Source organism: Rutilus rutilus, assembly GCF_951802725.1.
Source record: "Rutilus rutilus genome assembly, chromosome: 11".
NCBI lineage: Eukaryota > Metazoa > Chordata > Actinopteri > Cypriniformes > Leuciscidae > Rutilus > Rutilus rutilus.
This window is the reverse complement of record NC_140216.1, coordinates 27,547,842-27,570,382: the sequence shown is the minus strand read 5'-3', so window position 1 is coordinate 27,570,382 and position 22,541 is coordinate 27,547,842. Positions and strand designations below refer to the sequence as shown.

At 37.6% G+C, this 22,541-nt stretch overlaps 1 protein-coding gene across 5 annotated transcripts in view; it reads left to right on the top strand.

Annotated features, from left to right (window-relative positions):
* Positions 1–22,541, top strand: part of pals2b (protein associated with LIN7 2, MAGUK p55 family member b) — a 34,927-nt gene that overhangs the window by 10,684 nt on the left and 1,702 nt on the right. For 3 of the 5 annotated variants that reach the window (XM_084422638.1, XM_084422639.1, XM_084422637.1), the window contains 10 exons: positions 3,965–4,083; positions 4,365–4,517; positions 6,298–6,450; positions 6,636–6,863; positions 8,867–8,998; positions 9,085–9,181; positions 11,402–11,470; positions 11,857–12,018; positions 12,132–12,334; positions 21,066–21,194. In XM_084422638.1, coding sequence (XP_084278764.1) covers positions 3,967–4,083; positions 4,365–4,517; positions 6,298–6,450; positions 6,636–6,863; positions 8,867–8,998; positions 9,085–9,181; positions 11,402–11,470; positions 11,857–12,018; positions 12,132–12,334; positions 21,066–21,194 — 1,443 coding nt within the window. In that variant the 5' untranslated portion in view covers positions 3,965–3,966. Of the gene's footprint in view, positions 1–637; positions 1,109–3,964; positions 4,084–4,364; positions 4,518–6,297; positions 6,451–6,635; positions 6,864–8,866; positions 8,999–9,084; positions 9,182–11,401; positions 11,471–11,856; positions 12,019–12,131; positions 12,335–21,065; positions 21,195–22,541 lie in introns of those variants that run through there. The other 2 variants (XM_084422636.1, XM_084422635.1) reach the window with 2 other exon arrangements.

Here is a 22,541-nt window from a genome sequence, read left to right as displayed (position 1 = left end):
TAATGCAATGTGCATGATGTCTTTTTTTAAATGGTATGATTGATGGTTATTGCTTATATTACCAGCTTGGTTGGAATTCTTGGTTCATTATGATGGTCATGAAATGAGAGTTGTGAACTAAAGATTATAGTAATTCATTACTGTAAAAACTAAGTGAGCTGTTTTTAATGCATCCAGCAAGCGAATGCATTTGACCCCAACTGACATCACACACCAGCTGATTCAATCCAAGCATAAAACATCACAATCTATACATGCATTTAAAGCTTTGTATATCTGACAGAATATGAGCAAACTGTGGTCTCAAACATGTCAGTCCAGAGTGTGACCGTAGAAACTGTGAACATTCTTCACATATAGACCATTGAGTCTTGTGTTGAGGTGTTGAGTGTACTGCTGTTCATAATGGAAACCGCAGAATTTCACTCATGCATTTCCTGCGAAAGTCCATGCATGAACACCATGGATTTGAAGTATGACCAGGATTGGGACAAAGAAAAATCAGCGGGAGACATGTTCAATGAGGGTGGGTGAATGTTGCGTTGGCCCCACAGACCCCTGGTTGCTGAGCTTATATAAGGACACTTATGTAAGATCCACTGGGGGGCTTAACTGGGTGATGGGCTGTCTCTGATGTGAGGGGGTGGAGTCTGAAACAGCAGGAGAGGATTGTGGGATTAGATGTTTGGAGGGAGGGCAGTATGTGTGTGTTTAAGTGAAGCGCTAGTAAGAGGATCTGTGTATGTATATGTATATTTATGTGTGTCCACATCTGTGTTTAGCAGACGTCTGTAAGGCTCTCCTTTCTTTGTTTGGATGTCTCTCGGCCTCTTTTTCTGTCTTTCTTTTTTCACTCTACCTCCTGCCTGATTTTTTCATAGAGTCAGAGGAGTTTCTGTCTAGGTTTTTATTTTATCATTCACTTTATTTTCATTGGCAGAGGCAAGTCAGCATTTGTGCAGTTTTGATACAGAGCAAAGGTCAGGAATGATTCTCACTTTAGGCGAAACGTTCTCAAACGGAGCAGGTTCTAACTCGGATGCCGGGGACATTGGAGAAACTGGGGAGGGGGCGTCTGAACTTGCAGAGAGCGCAGAGTCATCTGGAGGTTAGAGATCTTCATGGTTTTCCATATCCTCTGTAATTGTGTGTTCAAATATGAGTGTCATTTCTTGGCTCTTGTGAAATATCTTTGGGTGTGAAATATTCTCAACAAACCAAAAGAGAACATGTGTGAGTTGCCAGATTGTGTCAAAGCGTGCCGATCAGAGTATGTCGAGAGCGTAGTTTGTAGCAGTGGTTTGACAGATGCGTTGTTGCATGTCTGTTTTATTTGTTCATTTATGTTTTATTAAAAGAAAATCAAGCAGAACTTGAATGTGAGGGAGAGAGGATCTCTTGCAAAACTTGAGGCTGAGAAACTTGAGAATGAGAAAAATGTAAAGGTTACACACAAGATTCAGTCTACACTGAAAGTTTAATTTGTTGTCTATTTTGAAATAGCCTGATTTTAATGATCTGACATTTTTGAAACAGTTTTGTTTATATCATTAAAATAACTAGACTGATAGTTAATGAACCTAAATGAGTCACTGTTTGCTATAAGAAGTTGATCCAAACACTTATGTATACCGACACATAATTGTCAGTTATGTTATTGAAGAATATGATTATATTAATAAGTAAGTGTAATAACAATAAGGTTAAATTATTTTAATTACTTAAGTCTATATTTTTTTATCAGCCAATCCTTCACGGACTAAAGTTTTGGAAAAACAGACTTATACAGATTTACAAAGTAATATTGTATTGTTTAATTGAAAAAAATAAATAAAATCATTCATTTGATGTTATGACTTTTCCCACATTATTCCAAACATATGAGTTGGTCAAATTATTTCACAAAGAATATGTTTTGATAAAACATGCAATTTTGAGGCCAGTGAGTGTGTTACTCAAGCATTTTCTTGTGACATTTAGAGCTCACTGTTTGCATGGAATTTACAGTAAATCATGTGTGTAATTAAATCTTTGGGAGTGTAATAACAGTACATGCCAAAACTGCAATTTAACTGTCAAACAGAGTGCTAATGCCTCTAATTAGGTCTTTAAAATAAACCAAATTAAAACACAGCTTACAGAATTTGATAGATATGAGAGGACGTTTTTATGAAAGGGTTTGTGCACACATATGTTAATGTTAATTGCGTGTTCTCATTTTTTAGTGTGTGTGTAACTTCATTTGTGTTTTATTTCCCCCTCAATTGTTTATTACTCTGTCACTTCATCCATTATGTACTCTGTTCAGCCAAATAAGGGACGCCCCGGGGTGCATTTCTCTGTGACATATTTGCAATAGAAAATAAACAGTGGCTCAATGTCAAAGCTTGCTGATGGTTGCTTCTGAACTGCAACAGTAGTGTCTGACCTGAATTAAGTGAGTGCAATTAAACCACTGAACTGATGTTAAATATTGATCTGTTGCTCTCGCCTACTGTTTCCTGATGAGAGTAAATGTGCAAGCATACATAAGTGCTCTGTTCTGTTCTACTGTCACAGATGGATTACGCGACTGCAGGCTATGACCTGTGTAGTCACGTGACTCACTGAGTGCTTGGCCTTGCACAATGGTTGTGTGTGTGTGTAGATATTGAGGGAGATTTTTCAATGACTGTGTTAGAGAGTGGTCTTAACATCAGTATGAGTACACAAAGTTTTTGAAAAACAAATAACATATCATTTTAATAATAATTACTTAATAAATACATTAAAAGTACTTAATAATAAATAAATACAATTTAAATACATAAGTATATATTGAAGTGGTTTTAATATTTGATTTATAATATACATTTTTTACATATATTTTATATTGATCTTAGCATGATGGATTGTAGGGCAATAGAAGATCAGTTGAATACACAGCTGAACCATTTAGTGCCTTTGATAGTGTCATTGATATGGAACTTAATAGTTGACCAGCGTAGAGATGATAAAATTGGTGTTATATGATCATATTTTCTTGACCTGGTAAGAACTCTAGCAGCTGCATTTTGGACTAACTGTAGATTGTTTATTGAGGATGCAGGGCAACCACCTAGTAATGCATTACAGTAATCCAGTCTACAGGCCATGAATGCATTACAAGCTTTAGCGATGTTTCTGAGGTGGAAGAAGGCGGTTTTTGTAACATGAAATATGATTTTCGAAGTTGCTGTCTAACATAACACCCAGGTCTTCAACTGTAGAGGATGAAGTAACAGTACATCCTTCTAAATGTAAATTGAATTCTAAGAGATTCTGTGTACAGGTTTTTGGTCCAATAAGTAATAAACCCAGTCTTATCCAAATTTAATATAAGAAAATGACTGGTCATCCAATACTTTATATCTTAAACACACTCTGTCAACTTGGATAATTTAGAGATTAGAAAACTGAGTAATTCCATGGAAACTAATTCCATGTTTACTAATAATATTACCAGGGGGATAGCATGTATATTGAAAATAGCAGAGGGCCTAACACAGATCCTTGCAGCACTCCATAATTTACTGAAGTTAATTTTGATAATTCCCTGTTTAAATAAACAAAATGCCTATGGTCTGTTAGGCACGATCTAAACTACCTTAATGTCTGTCCCTGAATACCAGTGTAATTTTGTAGTCGATCTAAGAGTATATGTCATGATCTTCTGTATAGTGTCGAACCTAGCACTAAGATCAAGTAAAACCTCAGTGGATCAAATGAACACTGAAGACAAAAGAATAGCTAAACACGTACAATAAGGAGATGATAGTATTGTGTAAGGGGGTGTTATATTTCAGCCATCTGATATTGTAATGTGAAGTTTGTTTATTTTACAGATGAAACATTTGTCCTGTTCTCTGACCCTGATGTGTATTACTTGTAGTGTTGCAAGGAGTGTTTCTTGTGTCGTAACAGCTTTCTTTCTGTATGCGTGCAGCTATGCAGCAGGTGTTGGAAAACCTGGGCGAGTTGCCCTCCACCACTGGGGCTAAAGACATTGACCTCATCTTCCTCAAAGGCATCATGGAGAGTCCTATCGTCCGCTCTCTGGCCAAGGTAAAGTACACTCAGCTGCCCAGGTTTTGCTCTAGCTGATTTGCATTGCTAATAAGGTTAATCTGAAAACAAATTTAATTTGTAACTGAATGACATGAATAATTATTGGATATTAAACAAGTGTCTGAAATCACACTCATGATCGACACTTTAAGAAAGTCATGCCGATTTGTCCGATCAAAATGTGTCATGCCATTAAATTTGTGATAAATACACAGAGAGGAGCAACTAGATACTGTCAGAAATATCAGTTCATGGATTGATAAGATGTTTGTGTTCAGGCTCATGAACGTTTGGAGGATGTGAAGTTGGAGGCTGTGCAGGAGAATAATGTTGAGCTTGTGACTGAGATTCTGGGTGACATCAGCGGGCTGAGTGTAAGAGATGACAGTGTTGCAGAGCTCTCCAAAATCCTGCAGGAGCCCCATTTTCAGGTACAATATTTGTACCTTATCTTGTTTTATATTGTACCTTCTCGTCTTGTTTCGTCTAAACTCATACCTTCTTTTCTCATCTCGGGCCCTATTTTAACGATCTGAAACGCAAGTATCAAACGCGAAACACAAGTTTGACTCTTGACTCTTGCGCCCGACGCAAATCTAAAATGGGTTGGTCTGAAGGAGCTACATTACTCATAGGTGTGGTTTGGCCGTAACGTGCAATAAACCAATCAGAGCGTCATCTCACATTCCCTTTAAAAGCAGGCGCGCTTGTTCCATGGCGGATTGCTATTATAAAGGCGAATTTGCCAGGCGCACGACAGGAGCGGTTCACAGCCGAGGAGACCGATGTTCTCGTTAAGGCCGTAAAACACAGAGAAGTGACATTGTATGGGGATGGGAGAAACCCACCCAAATAAGCTTCGGTTAAACAGGCTTATAATAATTTGGGTAAATGTGTAAGCTAGATTTATGACTATTTTATCAAATCTTCATGGACACCACAATGATTTCCCTCATGCGGAATATTTTTCCTTGTAATTATGTATGGTTTGCAAAAATGGGAACTACTGCGTCTGTGTAAATGAGAGAATCACAGTGTATGCGCGTTGTGCACACGCTACATTATGACCAAGCATGCGCCCTTAAAATAGCGTCTGAATAACGCGCCACTGACTTTAGACTAGGTTTTTCCTGGTCTGTGGCAGAATTGTTTTCTGGAACTGCAAAATAGCACCAGGGAACGTTTGCGCCGGAACACGCCTCCTCTTTTCGCTGAACCGCCCCCGGGAGCGCAAGTTCATTCCCTAATTTACCGACGTGCGTCTGTGGAGGGAAAAGTCCGCTGTGCGTCGGGAGCCAAATAAGAATGATACATGCGTTAGTGTACAAAGTCAATTGCGTTGGGTGCAAGATAGGGTCCCTCATCTCATATCATCTCTTCTCTTTCATCTCATGCCTTCTCCTCTTGTCTCATCTCATCTTGTATCCTCTCTTCTCGTTTCATCTCATCTCATGCCTTCTCTTCTCGTACCCTCTCTTCTTGTCTCATCTCATCTCAAACCATCTCTTCTCATATCATCTCATGCCTTCTCCTCTTATCTCATCTCGTACGCTCTCCTCTCGTTTCATCTCATCTCATGCCTTTTGTTCTTCCTACCATCTAATCTAATTATATATATATAGCAAGAAATCACATCCACCAGTATTTGTACCTTCTCTACTTATCTCATCTCGTTTCACCTCATGTCTTTCGTTTTGTCTCATCTCATCTTGTCCATTCTCCTCTGGTTTGATTTTGTACCTTCTCTACTTATCTCATCTCATACCCTCTCTTTTCATTTTATCTCATCTTGTACCTTCTCTATCTCTTCTCGTGCCTTCTGTTCTTGTCTCATCTCATACCTTGTCTTCTTGTCTCTTCTCGTACCTTCTTATCTCATCTCATCTCATACCTTCTCTACTCATTTCATTTAATCTCATTCCTTCTCTGCTTGTCTCATTTTATCTCGTACCCTCTCCTCTCGTTTCATCTCATCTCATGCCTTCCCTTCTTGTACCTTCTTATCTTGTCTCATCTCATATCTTATCTTCTCTTCTTGTCTCATCTTCAATTCATCCCTTTCTCTTCTGATCTTGTGTCGTCTCATCTTGAACCTTCTCTATTTTCTTATCTCGTGCCTTGTGCCTTCTGATTTTTTTCTTCCATTTTTTTAATATGTATTGTCAAAATTTTCTACAGTATTTTGTTCTCATATTCTCTCTTTTATCTCAGTCTCTTTTGGAGGCCCATGACATGGTGGCGTCTAAATGCTATGAAGCCCCAGCCCCTCATGAAGTGATCAATGATGCAGCTGTAAACAACGCTCTTATGCAGGCTGATGCGGTCAGGATGATTGGCATCCGCAAGAAAGCAGGAGAACCTTTGGTGTGTTTTTTTGAATATATAGATTTGTATATGGCCACAAGTTTAATTAACACTTTTAAAATCTCATCCAGTCACAATTTCAGTCAATATCCAGTCCAATACGCAGATGATCCAACTGGGCAAAAGCGTCTCATTATATATATTTATATATATCCTGTCATTACTCATGCTATCGTTTTGCCCAGGGTGTGACTTTCCGAATGGACAAGGGTGACCTGGTAATCGCCCGCATCCTCCACGGAGGGCTGATTGACAGGCAGGGGCTGCTGCACGTGGGTGACATCATAAAGGAGGTGAATGGGAAGGACGTTGGCAATAATCCCACTGAGCTCCAGGAGATGCTCAAAGAATGTAGTGGAGGAATAACGCTGAAAATACTGCCCAGCTACAGAGATGCTCCGGCGCCACCACAGGTACACACACACACACACACACACACAATAATATATCCATAAACATTACTGTTAAAAAATTTGGGGTTGTTAAGAATTTAGTCTCTTATGACCAAAGCAAAATTTATTTAATCAAAAATGCAGTAAAACAGTAATATTGTGAAGTATTACAATTCAAAATAACTGTTTTCTATTTTAATATATTTTAAATGTAATTTATTCCTGTTATTATGATCCTTCAGAGATCATTTTAATATGCTGATTTCTTATTATTATCAATGTTGAAAACAGTTGTGCTACTCAATATTTTTGTTTTGAAACCGTGAATGGATTCTTTGATCTTGTGGACATCATTTATTTGAAATAGAAATATTTTATAACATTATAAGTGGACATTTACTGTCAATTTTGATCAATTTAATTCATTCTTGCTGAAAAGTTCAGCATTCATTTCTTTAAAAAAATCCTACTGACCCCAAACTTTTGAACAATACTGTAAATGCAACTGCATATGTAGACACTAAATATACGAAATCAAACTAGCTTTTATTCATGCAGTTCACATCCTCCAGTATTTGTTTCAGGGCATCTCCTTTCATGAAATATAAAATGCATACATGTGGAGTTATGTGCATGCCGGCACATTAGACATCCATTCTTGGGGTTGCATTTGGTCATTTGTGAAATCCCATGATGCTTTGTAGTAAAAAAGATCCCTGAGAGCCCTATTAATAACACTCCACATGCTATCTGGGGCAAGACACGCACACTCGCAAAATTCAATCTCATTACATGGCTCCTGGTATTTTCTCTGTATCACAAATCGCTCTCTGTGTTCGCATAATGTATTTATGGATTTTTCTTTGAGAAAGGGAATCTGCTTATTACATAAATAATTTTGTTATTGTGATTCAATATCTGAAAGTCAGTGACAGTTGGTGACAAAATAAGGATTCTTTTCATTTTCCATTTATGTAAATATAATATCATCCCCTCCTCCTCAATCTGTTAAAATCCAGGAGATCTGCCATGGAAATGTAGTCGTTTTACTTGTCGGATCATGACGTCTGATCAAATACGAGTTTGTGTGTGTAAGGTTAAGGGTAGATTATCTTTAATAATGCTGCTTTCAAGTAATGTTAAAAAGATTGTATTTTTTACAAGATTATGTTTGAAACATCTACCCCCGGTTTCACAGACAAGGTTTAAGCTTAGTCCTGGACTAAAATGCATGTTTGAGCTGTTTTAACTGAAAGTAACTTGCACTGACATATCTTAAAATATGTCACTGCCATTGTTTTGTCTCAAGATACACACCAGTAAGGTTTTTTTTCTAAGGCACATTTATTAAAGCTACTTATTTAGATGTCCTAATTAAACTAAGGCCTACTCCTGGCTTAATCTAAACCCTGTCTGTGAAACCAGACCTTACATTAATACACTAATACACTAAATATATTTAAGATTTAAACGTTGCTTGGAATTATTATTATTATTATTTTTTTTTAACTGACATTTTTTAATGGCTGGATGGAAAATAACGCTTCTTGCTCCCATGTGGTGTAGTTTCAACATCTTCCTAACAGGGCAATGCTAACCAGCAATACCTCAACCGCTTAGTTGAAAAAAATATGTATTGGTCATAAGTTTTAATTTACTTGATTTGACAAAGTCTCATTTCCTATCCTTCTCTGTTGCAGTACAATAGTGAAAAATACCAAAAACATCAATTACACACCTAATGCACATCCTTTGCTCCTCATTTTGTTGTACTAATGGTAAGAAGTGTGAAAAAGGAATATGAATTTTATTATTATTATTATTTGCCATTTTCTTTTAATGTTAATATTAATATTATTTACCATGGAATGCGAACAGCCGAGGTTCAAAGTCAATCTTTTCTGACAGACAGAGAGTGTGAAACTTTCTCAGAAATCATTTGCTGATTGTTAAACGTGAATATAAAAATCATGCTGAGTTCTGGTTGGTGTTTGGATTAATCCCACCTGTTTTATTTCTCTCAGGTGTACGTGCAGCCACATTTTGACTACAACCCAGCCAATGACAATCTAATTCCATGCAGAGAGGCGGGACTTGCTTTCAAAAGGGGTGATATCTTGCAAATTGTCAACCGAGAAGACCCAAACTGGTGGCAGGTATGATTGTGGTGGTTTGACCTATTTTGACTCATTTGCATTGGTCGGTTATTGTATTTTACTGACAGTATTTTTTTGACTGACAGGCATGCCATGTGTTGGAAGGAGGTACTGGGCTGATTCCCAGCCAGTTTTTGGAAGAAAAGAGGAAAGCATTTGTTCCTAAAGACCTTGATGGAGCAGGTGATACACTTAAACACACTACTGTTGCCAAAAGATTCAACAAAATGGCAGAAATATTCTGAAACACTGTTTGAAAGACATGCCATATAAATGTATTATGCTTTTGCAGTAAGTATCTTGGTGAAAACTATAGCACATTTTTTTGTACGGGATACACACAAATTTGTCCATGTATGTTATAACAGTGCCACAAGCCTACAGAAAATACAAACTTGCTGCCATCTAGTGGACAATTACATTACATTACATCAGTGGTTCCCAAACCGGGGGATACGTGAGGTGATAGAGGGGGTACGCAAACAAAATGCTGAGTTTTCCCGTTCATTTAATTCTACCCCACTTTAAAATAACATTAAAACCGAGCATGTATTTCTAACAGTGTAAAAACAGAAAAGTGTCGTGAAAGGTCAAATATGACAATCAAATTAACAAGTGACTGCATCCACACAAGCATCGAGCAAATCACGCTACATTACTACCGTTCTCTATAATGTACCTTTTTAAAAGTAGGGTTTTAGCACTTACTAGCTTGAAGAACAAATATAGACACAAACTTTGCATATAATATGAAATACAAGCAAAAATGCATTTTGCCCAAATATCTACATGATTGCAAATGTGACATTGATTTTATAGACCTACAACAGTTCAACAAACAAAAAGATAACATTAAGTGATGTATATTTTTAGACGCAGTATTGTCAATATTGAGTTCTCTATTTTGGAATGAAATAATAGTTCAAACGAAGCCACAGTAGAACTGATATGTTTCTCCAAGCAACACACAACGGATTTTCGTTAGTGAAAGAATCTGCGACTTTGAAAGAATCGGGAGAGTCAATGATTCAATGACCCATTCATAAATACATACAGCCATTTTCTTCGTTATTGAATGAATGACTCAATGACTCACTCATTGAGACAGTGAATTGCCGTCACCTACTGGCGGTTTTAGTTTGATATTTTATATGTTTACACAACAACTATATGCTTAAAACGGAAAAGTTTTTCCTTTGAGTTTTCCGCGGACAGATGACACCATTGTCAAAACAATCTCCATTAACATGAATCCGTTAAAACGACTAAAAACGCTGTATTCAGCTGTCAGCCAGGCCATTAGATGGTGATGAAACACTATATTGAACACAGAAAACGCATGTTCACGACATTATTGGTTTCGTTCGTTGTTTACACAGAGACCATTTTCAAAAACGTACACTTTGACACCCATTTTCAAAAGTTTGCGTTTTCAGGCACCCAAAACGCTGCTGTTGTGTAAATGAACGGCCAAAACGCACAAAAAGGTTTACGGTTTTAGTTGAAAAGGGTGTCGTCGTGTAAACAGCCCCTAAAAGTATCACTTAGTTTTTACCATCATTTCATATTTCTCTGTTGAACTTTTTTATTTAAAACATTATCTCATTACATTATTTATGCCTATTGTAACTGCATTAATGTCAGCTCTGAGCAGCATTAAACAATGTGTAAATACATCTAGATGCAGCTTGTACCACTCTAGTGCAAATATGGGTTTTATTGATGATTTCATTTGATTGAAATTATTTGTTTAGTCTAATTTATTGATTTATTTATTTATCATATTGATAATTAAATAAACAGAATTTTAAGAATTTGAAACTTTGTATTTATAAAGGTAAAAATGCATCTGAAAATTAGTTTAAGAGGGCAAATATTGACCCTTAAAGGGTTAGTTCACCCAAAAATGAAAACTCTCAGTAATTACTCACCCTCATGTTGTTCCAACCCCGTAAGGCTTTCGTTCATCTTCGGAACACAAATTAAGATATTTTTGATGAAATCTGAGAGCTGTCTGACTCTTTCATAGACTTCTAGGCAATTTCATTCTGCTGGTCCAGAAAAGATAGTAAAAACATTGTTAAAATAGTCCATGTGACTACAGTGGCTCAACATTAAGTTTATCAAGCGACGAGAATACTTTTTGTGCGCAAAAAAACACAAAAATAATGACTTTATTCAACTATTCATTTTCTTCTGTGTGGGCCTCTGACGTGAGTTCACGAGAGCCACGACGCATGCGCGAGTAATTAAATAATTACTAAGTAATTACTGACATAATTTTTATTTTTGGGTGAACTAACCCTTTAATAGAAAAGTTGAATGCCTCAAGGGGTACGCCACTCTAAAAAGTTTGTATATATCTATATATCCTCTTTTTCTATTTTTTTTTTTTTTTTTTAGGAATCCTATGTGGAACAATTACTGGTAAAAAGAAGAAGAAGATGATGTACCTTACTGCCAAAAATGCAGGTAAACAGATAAAAATATGTGGTTATATATAAATGTTAAAACGAAATCAGAAAGAGCTTTATCTTGACATAATCAAATAGAATTTTTATATAAAATTAGAGACTTGGAGAACAAACAAACATCACAAGCACAAAAAATTATTAATATTATATTAAATTTAATATATATTTAAAATAGAAATTGAATAATACTATATATAAATATATATTAAAAATAAAATACTAAATTACTCATTTATAAATAAGTACAATTTGACCCTAGTTAAATATCATTTATATGCAAAATATGTCTCTTCTTCCTTTTTTACTTAAAATATGTATGCATCCTTTATTCTAATAAATCTGGTTGATCCATTGTGCTTCCTCTCCTGTATGGTTATGTTGCAGACTTTGATCGTCACGAGCTTCAGATCTATGAGGAAGTAGCACATATGCCACCATTTCAGAGGAAAACCCTCATTCTGATTGGAGCGCAAGGAGTGGGGCGCCGTAGCCTGAAAAACAGACTAGTTGTACTACATCCCACCCGTTTTGGGACCACTGTACCGCGTGAGTGGCTAAGGAATAATCCTACCTAGAAAATATAAATAAAACATTAAAATATCAATGCATTTTCTTGTCCATATGATTACCCATTTCTTTGTTCTGTCTCAATATCTCAGATACGTCTCGACGGCCTCGCGATGACGAGCGAGATGGTCAGTCGTATAGATTTGTATCACGTCTAGAGATGGAGAACGACATCAAGGCGGGCCGGTACTTGGAACACGGAGAGTACGACGGCAACCTCTACGGTACTAAAATCGACTCCATCCATGAGGTGGTGAACACAGGCCGTACATGTATCCTGGACGTCAATCCTCAGGCGAGTGTCTTGACATGCTTCTCTTTCAACAGCTCTCAAAGTCAGAGAGGTTCACAGATATTATATTATGTCATTTAGGCTAATTCCGATTAATGAATATATGAAAAATACTGTAACTTTCTTTCTCTCAGTGACTTTTTCCCACATTGATGATCATAGGAAATGTTTCTTAAGCAACAATTCAGCATATTAGAATGATTTCTGAAGGATCACGTGACACTGAAGACTGCAGTAATGACTGCTGAACATTTAGCTTTGCAACACACTGTAAGAAAAATGATGTGGACGTCGAAGATCTCAAAAATGAAGTTTATTAAAGCATAGCAGTGGCAAGGTACACAAAGCACCTTGGGTTCACCGGCGTCAGAATGAACCCAGAACATCCAAATCTTAAACCTTTTATCCTGTTACAGTTTACAACTCTTAATGTAAATTAAGTTGCCCTTGTTGTAACAGCTGTGGTCTGTATGTTAATGAAGTTGAGACACCCCAATGTCTGAGAAGGTTCTCTGTGTCCCACACCCATTCCCATTCTACAATTGACTACCATTTGCTCAGGATGTGATCAACCCAAATGGCCAAGAAACAATATAACTTGACTGCCTTAATCTAAATGATAATTAAGCCATTTTGGGGATGAGCTCATTCTAAAATATATTTTGGAGTGGAATCTGGGTCGAGGCAGACTACAATTTCTTACAGTCCCCTCTCTGATGCTCTTGACCCAAAAGAAGCATCACATCCACTCCCTTCTCACAGATTACACCTCCCTTCCCTAGTGGGCAGGTGCCCAGTGGCGGTGAAGCCCTGGCTTAGGTTGTCCCCCTCTGGCCACCGGAGAATCTTACCAGTCTTTGGGTCGACACCTCATGCACACTGGTTACAGTTCCATCCAATTGGGCAGAATTATCAAAGAGACTCTTCTAAAATTTGGCAATATGATGTACAAACATTTTCTTGGGTGTGGGTGAGAAGACATTCAAGAACCATCACAGCCAGTAGGAGTGTCCTAAAGCGATCCTTAAGTCATCTGCAATTCGACATTTAAACATAGAACACATAACATAATGCATTGGCAAATAATAAGAAAGATACATACACATACAGCCGTTTTAAAGGTTACATTCCAAATTAAACCAGAATAGGCCATATCTCCATCATGCATTTGTTTTGCAAAAATCTTGTCTTTCTTCAAGGCCTTGTTGGGCTCTCACAATGTCAGATGTTCAGTGATGTTCACATCAGTGATGTTAGCATATTGTTTAGTTTTGATAACTCAAATAATCAACAATCAATAGACAATATAGTGTGTGATTTTGTGTGATTTTGTGTTTTGTGTCCATTTTCTCAGTGTGGACATCCTTTATCCACTTGTTTTCCCTCTATGTGGAAAAACTGCTGTCCGTAGTCTCTGAAATGGTTTGTTTCTGAAATCTCCTCTTGTTTCACTTCTCATTGTCAATTTTTTTCCACTTGGAGCGCAAGTCCTTCTAGAAGAAGCAGTCACTGGTGTTGTTCGAGTCTGTGCCTCTTTATCAGTTTCATTCATCCCATGGTGGGTCTCAGGGTTTCTAGGTCTTTTAGGCCTGGAGTTCTGGATCTTGCAGGTCTGGAAATCTCTTCTTTTCTTTTTCTTGAGAAAATCCCCCTGGCTCCACTTCCTTCTCGTCCTTCAAACTACTAGATCATCTTTCTCCAGGAGGTTATACATTTCAGACAAACATCTCGATGCTTATATCTGAAACTATAATCAAAAGAAGAGGTTGCCCCCCTTTCCCCCACAAGCATCTTTTCACATTCAAACATTGGTAATGTTTTTAAAAATTATTTCTAAACATAATGTCATTAAAACATTTATTATAAATTACAACTACATATCAATGCTAATAAAACATGTTTCATAAATCATAAAGAATCACCCCCCTTTTGATAGTAAACCTTTACTATCATAAAACTAATTCTAATTTGCATCAGCATTTGCTTGTGACTGAGCTACAGTCATGTTGCTTGTGTAGTGATATGTTTGACAAGGTGTGAATGACTTCTTTATTTCCTTCCAACAGTGCCAACTGGGTTTCTAAATTGCCTATTTTCTTAAGCAACCCACGATAGCCCATCTTTCTTTTGTGTGAAAAGTGACACTGTCTTGCCTTGTGTCCCATCTTTCCACAAGCAAAACAAACAACTTCCTGATCTTCCTTTCTTTTCTCCAAACAGTGCCTTGCAATGTGACCATCCTTTCCAAATGCATGACAGACAAAGTTTTGAAGAGGTCTCTCATTGTCTTGACAATGTCTAGCAATGTGACCAGCTTTTCCACATGCATAGCAAAGAATAACACCTTCTGAATTTATTCTTGCAAATCTCCTTGGTCTATGATGGAAACCATTAGACAATGTAGAACATTCTCTCTCGCCAAAGGCAGCAACTGGGTGTATAGATTTGGCAGCTTTCATTTGACTATTTGCATTAGCATTATTGTTGTAAAACTGTGTCATTTTAGCAATAATGTCATTATATTCAGAGAGTGGTGTCACGGGTGAGTGGGTCACATTTGTTAATCAAGGCAGACTTGAATCTGACATCATTCTTAATAATATCAGGATTGCCACTGAAAGTTTTAAACATCTCCAATAAATGCTGCTGGATGCTACCCTTTCCTCATGTGCATCTCAGATATGTTATCCCAATTAACTGACATCACACCTAAGACTTCAAGCAGTGCCCTTTTCCTCTCTGACTTATTAGCATTTCTGTCCTTTACTTTCTGAGTTGAGGCTCCAGACAAAGTGTCAGACAAGCGCATTCTTAACAAAATGCATGCATCACCATCTGTTAAATTGTAAACTTCAGCATATTCCTCCAAGTTTTTCAGAAAATCGAATGGATCTTGTTTGTCATGATCAGATGTACCAATATTCTTGATCACAGTTTCTAGTTCAGTTGGATTAAATCCTCGGACTATGGTAGAAGTCATTGGTTCTTCCCTTCCTTCTCTAGCACGCATAGTCTTAGTAGTATGAACTGGTGCCATGGGAAAAAGAACCTCAGTCCTGTCTTCCTGTAAATCTGGCATTTCTGGAACTGGGTTACACAATGTGACACCTAACAATGTCTTACTAGGGTTTTTCTCAGTTGTGCCATTCTTTATCATAAACTGACAAGCCGCCTTCGCCTCCTCCAAATTGTTGGACAATGTTTCCACTGATGATTTAAGCATACTATTGTTAGTTCTAAGAAGTGCGATCTCATTCTGCATCTTGACCTTTTCTTCTTTCCATGTCATTTCACTAGCCAGGTAATTTTTTGTAGAAATTACCCCAACACTGAGTCGCTCATTTTCAGCCTCAACTCATCTACTCTCCTCCTAGTTACTTTGTATGAAGCAAAAAGTGCTTGAAGCGCATTAGCAATTTTCCCATTTTTGTTCTTAGGCATTTTGGGATCATTTTCAAACTTAGAGATAGCCCACTTGTACGGTTTATCAACAATATTCTCTATTCCGTCAAACATTCCCTGAGAACCGTGTTTAGCGATGTATTTAACAATCATTTCTTCCATTTTCAAAAGTCTTATCAAGCTTTAAAATATCTCGTGATCTAATAGTTATTCACAAAGTTTGATTTAAATGACTACACGTTATCTAGTTCCTTTAAGATATCCGTTAGTCTAAATATTCACAGCTCCAGTACTTCGGACACAAATGATCAAAATAGCCACACTACCTGAGGCTTCTAAACTTAACCACAGCCACAATCCATTGGGCCTTAAATTTCGTTACGCAAAACAGTTAAGAAATGTAACACTGTTACAGTACGTCAGACAAAACCACACTTCTTCGGGTTCTTGTTTTAAACTTCACAGAGTCACGGCGCGTCTGACTCACTAGCCTACACTTTAACACACAATAGTTGTGAAATAATTCTGTGACCACACTGCGTCAGGTCAATTCAATTACTTTAGAATTTCCTCCGAATTATTACAACTTCACAATCGGTTTCAAGTATGCTAGAAACACACATTTGTTTGTTACTTTAGAAACAACCAATCTAATATAACTCTGCCACCACACTACTTTGGGTTGATTCAATTACTTTAGAATCTTAACAGAATTATAAGAAACCAACACAAAGTTTCAGTTACTTTAGAAACTTTACACTTAAGCACTTTGTTTCAGTTACTTTAGAAACAACCATTCCAATACAACTGTGCCACCACACTGCTTCGGGCTGATTCAGTTCCGTTAGAATCTTAAACAAAATTGTACGGAATAGGCTTAAAGGGATAGTTCGCCCAAAAATGATATTTAGCCCATGATTTACTCACCCTCAAGCCGTTCGAGATGTATATGTCAATCTTTTTTCAGACGAACACATTTTCAGTTATTTTAGAAAATGTCTTAGATCTTTTAGTGGTTATAGTGTGAAGCAATGGGGTCCAGCTCGTTGAAGTCCGCAAATGAGCATGCATCCTTCACAAAAGTAATCCATCCGGCTCCAGGGGGATAAACGAAGGCCTTCCGAGGGTAATCCGTGCGGTTTTGTAGTAAAAATATACATATTTAAAACTTTATAAACGAAAATAACTGGCTTCCGGTGGCGGTCGGCGCGCGTTCATGGAGATGGAAGCGTCGTGACGTAGTACGAACGTGACAGCGCAACCAGAGAGCAGAGCAAAACAAAACTCTACGTTCGTTCTACGTCACGACGCTTCCGACGCTACGTCGTACGTCATATGCCAGCATCCATCTCCGTGAACGCGCGTCGACCGCGACCGGAAGCCAGTTATTTTCGTTTATAAAGTTTTAAATATGTATATTTTTACGACAAAACCGCACGGATTACCCTCAGAAGGCCTTCGTTTATCCCCCTGGAGCCGGATGGATTACTTTTGTGAAGGATGCATGCACATTTGCGGACTTCAACGAGCTGGACCCCATTGCTTCACACTATAACCACTGAAAGATCTAAGACATTTTCTAAAATAACTGAAAATGTGTTCGTCTGAAAAAAGATTGACATATACGTCTCGAACAGCTTGAGGGTGAGTAAATCATGGCTTAAATATCATTTTTGGGCGAACTATCCCTTTAACAACTCCTCCTGCTAATACTGAATAAACCAAATTCTCTTCTGTCCTTAAAATTTTCCTTTCTAGATTTTTTTAAACGAGGGGGTTCCCTGACAAAAAAAAACTGCATAAATGAAAGAAAACAGCCTTTTCTTACCTTTCCCCACTTTTTTTGTTTGAAATTCCTCGCTGGGTGGCTCGCCAATGTAGAAAAAATGATGTGGACGTTGAAGATCTCAAAAATGAAGTTTATTAAAGCATAGCAGTGGCAAGGTACACAAAGCACCTTGGGTTCACCGGCGTCAGAATGAACCCAGAACATCCAAATCTTAAACCTTTTATCCTGTTACAGTTTACAACTCTTAATGTAAATTAAGTTGCCCTTGTTGTAACAGCTGTGGTCTGTATGTTAATGAAGTTGAGACACCCCATTTTCTGAGAAGGTTCTCTGTGTCCCACACCCATTCCCATTTTACAATTGACTACCATTTGCTCAGGATGTGATCAACCCAAATGGTCAAGAAACAATATAACTTGACTGCCTTAATCTATATGATAATTAAGCCATTTTGGGGACGAGCTCATTCTAAAATATATTTAGGAGTGGAATCTGGGTCGAGGCAGACTACAATTTCTTACAACACAAACACACACACACACACACACACACACACACATACACACACACACACACACACACACACACACACACACACACACACACACACACACACACACACACACACACACACACACACACACACACACACACACACACACACACACACACACACACACACACATTCTTGTACATCTATCTTTATGAGGACATTCATTGACACAATGCAATCTCTAGCCGCTTACCCTAACCTTACCCATCACAACTAAGTGCCTAACCCGAACCCTGACCCTAAACCTACCCTTAACCTCATTATAAGTCTTGACCCTCAAACAGGCCTTTAAAGGGGTCTCAGAAAGTGAGGACCGGCCAAAATGTCCTCACTTTACTCTCTTTGTCCTCACTCCAATGGTCTAAAACTCAAACTAGCCCTCACAAAGATAGTTGTACAAGTACACACACACACACACACACACACACACACACACTTAATTGTTCCACTTGGGCCGTAGACTCCTCATTATGGCTGCCATGTGGAGGTCACATGAGCTTGGACCGATCTGACAGCTAAACGAGTTAAACAACCTACCACGAGCTCTTAATAAACATACCACAAGCTCTTTCCAGAGAGACTGACCTTGTTATGTTGCGTATATGTCAACCATCAAATAAACACAGGTTCTACAGTTTAGGAAGCAGCCTCATGCTGTTGTTTCAGCTGTTTAGGAAGACTTAGCAATACATAAACATTTATTACTTTGTGCACCTTTCGTCATGAGTTTTAAAATAATAATAATAAATATAGCTGCATGCAGCAATTATCGGGGCCAAGCAGAGTAAGACAACAAGACATGTCAACATGTCTGAAAGTGTCAGACCAACTGCAACAATGAGCAATTAAAGACATTAAAGAGGATTTTAGGCGAAATGGCTGAAAAATCACATAAACAGTAATTAAAAATATGATTTAATTGATTATCACTTTTGACCAATAGGTGGCGCAGTTACAAAACTGATGTGATGTGGTCAGAGTGAAGTGACAATGACACATACAAAGTTTGGTGTCAATATGTCAAGGCATTGCAGAGATAAAGCCTGAATAGTCCTTTCGGCATCATGCCTCAACTTTGCTGCTGCGCTATACGAAAACGGTTTTGTTTATCGACATGAAATACATAACTTTTAGTCGGCACAGTCTGGAGATGATACGATTCGATTTTGGTGAAAATCGGACAAACGGTCTAGGACGAGTTAGAAAAAGTAGGTTTTGAATGAAAATCAAGATGGCGGACAGGAAGTTCGGCCAAATAAGGAAAACTTGGTATCTATGTTCTCGGCATGACCCAAGGAATCTATTAAGATAAGTGACATTTAAATAGCCAGATGTATTCAAAAGTTATTAGCCTTTTGGGAAATTTTGTTATAACTTTTCTGTCTCAAAATATTTTGAGTACTTTCAGGGGATGGTGTTGATGGCACATTCTGAGTTTCATTAAATTACACCAATGCATTTGTTTAGTATAGCATTTTATTTCACAAAACTGTATGGAATTTCATGTTTTGTTCTATTATAGCGCCACCAAGAGGCTCAGTCCCACCATTTTTTTATGTGTCCTCAGTGAGCCCATACATATGTGTGTCAATTTTGGTGAAGATATCTCAATTCGCTTCGGAGTTATAGACATTTATATGAAAAAACACGTAAAAAATTACTGACACATGACTTTGATTGGATTTTACTACCCCTTACTATCAATATTTTCGCATTTGGGCATTGGTGTTTAGCTATCGACCTATGTTTCCAAACTTCTGATGGTGGTTTCGTCTCGATCGGACTAACGGTTTCGAAAATATCGGCAAATGTTTTTTAAGCGCTAAATCACAATGCTACACAAACCGTAAGGCGAAATCTAGCATGTTTGGTATCGTTGGACTCAGCAAGCATTCAGTAGTCTAATGAGCTGACTCTTGTGAAAATAAGTCAACCACACCCAAAGTTATAAGCATTTGAAAAAAAAATTCACCACTAGGTGGCGCTGTTTTGAAACTTCTCACACCCCTTCAGGGCATCGTGCTGATGACCCATACCAAGTTTCGTAACAATCCGTTCATGCGTTCTTAAAATACAGCATTTTAGCAAAAAATTCAAAATGGCCGACAGTCAAAATGGCCGATATGGTCAAATTGGATATCAGTCGACTCGGCATGTTGCCCTGAATCTAACAAGACCAATTTTATGATTTTTGGACAATTTGTTCAGAAGTTATAAGCAAAAATAGTCCTTTTTCATATCTCCGGACAAGTAGGTGGCGCCGAGCCGAAACGCAGCATGTAGCCTCAGGTCATAATTCTGATGACATGTACCAAGTTTGGTCTGAATCCGATAAAGCGTTGCGGAGATACAGCCTTATGTCGGTTTTTGCAAGCGCGATACGTTAAATTATTTTGCGCGGTATTCGAGAACGGTTTGATCAATTTTTATGAATTCCATAACTTTTTGTCGGCATGGTCTGTAGATGATCTGGTTCAATTTTCATGAAAATCGGAGCATCAGCCTAGGAGGAGTTCGAAAAGTATGTTTTTCAGATAATTCAAAATGGCGGACAAATTTCCATGACGGAAAATTACGTCATAGGTTTCTATCGAATTGGCTTAAGCCAAGGAATGAGAGGAAAAAATTATTTTGTTTCAAAAGTTATTAGCATAAACATGAGTGAAACTTTGGACAGTTGGTGGCGCTAGAGGGATTGAGTTGGAGACTCCAAATTTGCTATGGTGACTTTTCAGACTGTCCTTTATCAGTGTGCCAAATTTCATAACTTTCCCGCAAGCGGTTCTATGGGCTGCCATAGTCGGAAGAATAAGAATAAGAACGGGAACAGATACAATAGGTGCCTCCGCACCTTCGGTGCTTGGCCCCTAATAATAATTTAATGGGAAGACACATCAGAGGCTTTGGGTATAAACCATTGTGTAATCAAAACCCTTGATATGCACTGTTTTATCGTTGTATTTTAATTGTTTTTTATCATCTGTCCTCAGGCTCTGAAGGTGTTAAAAACGGCTGAGTTCATGCCATATGTTGTGTTCATCGCAGCTCCAGAGTTCGACACACTGAAGGCCATGCACAAAGCTGTGGTTGATGCTGGACTCACCTCTAAACAACTCACAGTGAGTTCTGTTCAACTTTCCCTGGGCTGGTTCCCTGAAATTCTGATCTAGTTCTCTAGATGACCTACTTGCACTATATTTACATAGTGTTTGGGTTGTGGGTTAGTTCAGCTTCACAAATGATGGCATGAAGGCAGCACAAATGGATTGGTATTTCCTGTTTGGTAAGATGTGCTACCTAGCTACATCAATATTTATAACAGTGGTATACCTCAGGTTTTTTCTTCCTCATGCAACATGCTATACATGTGGAAGTTTTAAACATGACAGTGTTCACTTGTGAGTGATTCTGAGCACATTTTTTAATTGTTCTTCCATTTAAACATAGCTGTGCTACATCTTTCTGCGTTTCAAAAGAGATGCAGATATGAATTGCTTTTTAATAAGATGGAGATGTTCATGGAATATATGTTATTCAAAGGTTTGGTGTCAGTCAAGATTTGTTTTTCAAAAAATTCATTAAGCAAGGATGCATTAAATTGATCACATGTGACAGTAAAGACTTTCGTAATGTTACAAAACATTTCTATTTCAAATAAATGCAAAGAATCCTGAAAAAGTGCATCACGATTTTCACAAAAATAGTCTTCAACATTGATAATAATAAGAAATGCAGATCAGCATATTAAAATGGTCTCTGAAGACACATTTGGAAATAAATTACATTTAAAAAAATATTGAAATAGCAAACGGTTATTTTAAACTGTAATAATATTTCACAATATTATTCCTAATTATTATTATTACATTAAAGTCGGCATGAAACGCAAGTTGCAATAGTCTTTTCCTCCCGGTTTTGATGTATATCAGAGTGAAACGGCTTCTCAAACTATAAAAAAATGTAGGACTGGACTTCATTTTGTCCATCGGGAATTGATTGAATTGTTGGATGGTTGTGGTTTGGTATACTCTGTATAGCAGCGATGATGTATTTTTGTAGGCCAACCTGCAAGTTAGCATCTCCCTTGACAAAAACCCAATTGGATTTTTCCATTGGGTTTTGGATTATTGCAGAAAATAAGGTCTGTGACTAACAAAAGCTTATGATTCTTGCATGCTTTGATAATCTTCACAAATGAACACAACTTTTCTTGATTTTTGAAGTGTAAATACAATCGGCAGAAGTCAAAAGCTAAATGTAGGCTATAAATGAACCACACTACACTACAGTCTTTAAAAACATTTTCCCTGACAGTTCGAGTTATAATAGTCTGCAAGAGCGTGATTATAAACACAACGAGGTTGTGAAAGCGGACTAGTGAGTAGATGAGGTTACCAGTTCGTGTGATGACATTTTATGTCCTCTTTAGTCCCATTTAGCCACTTGTTAGCAACCGCCTTGTGTTT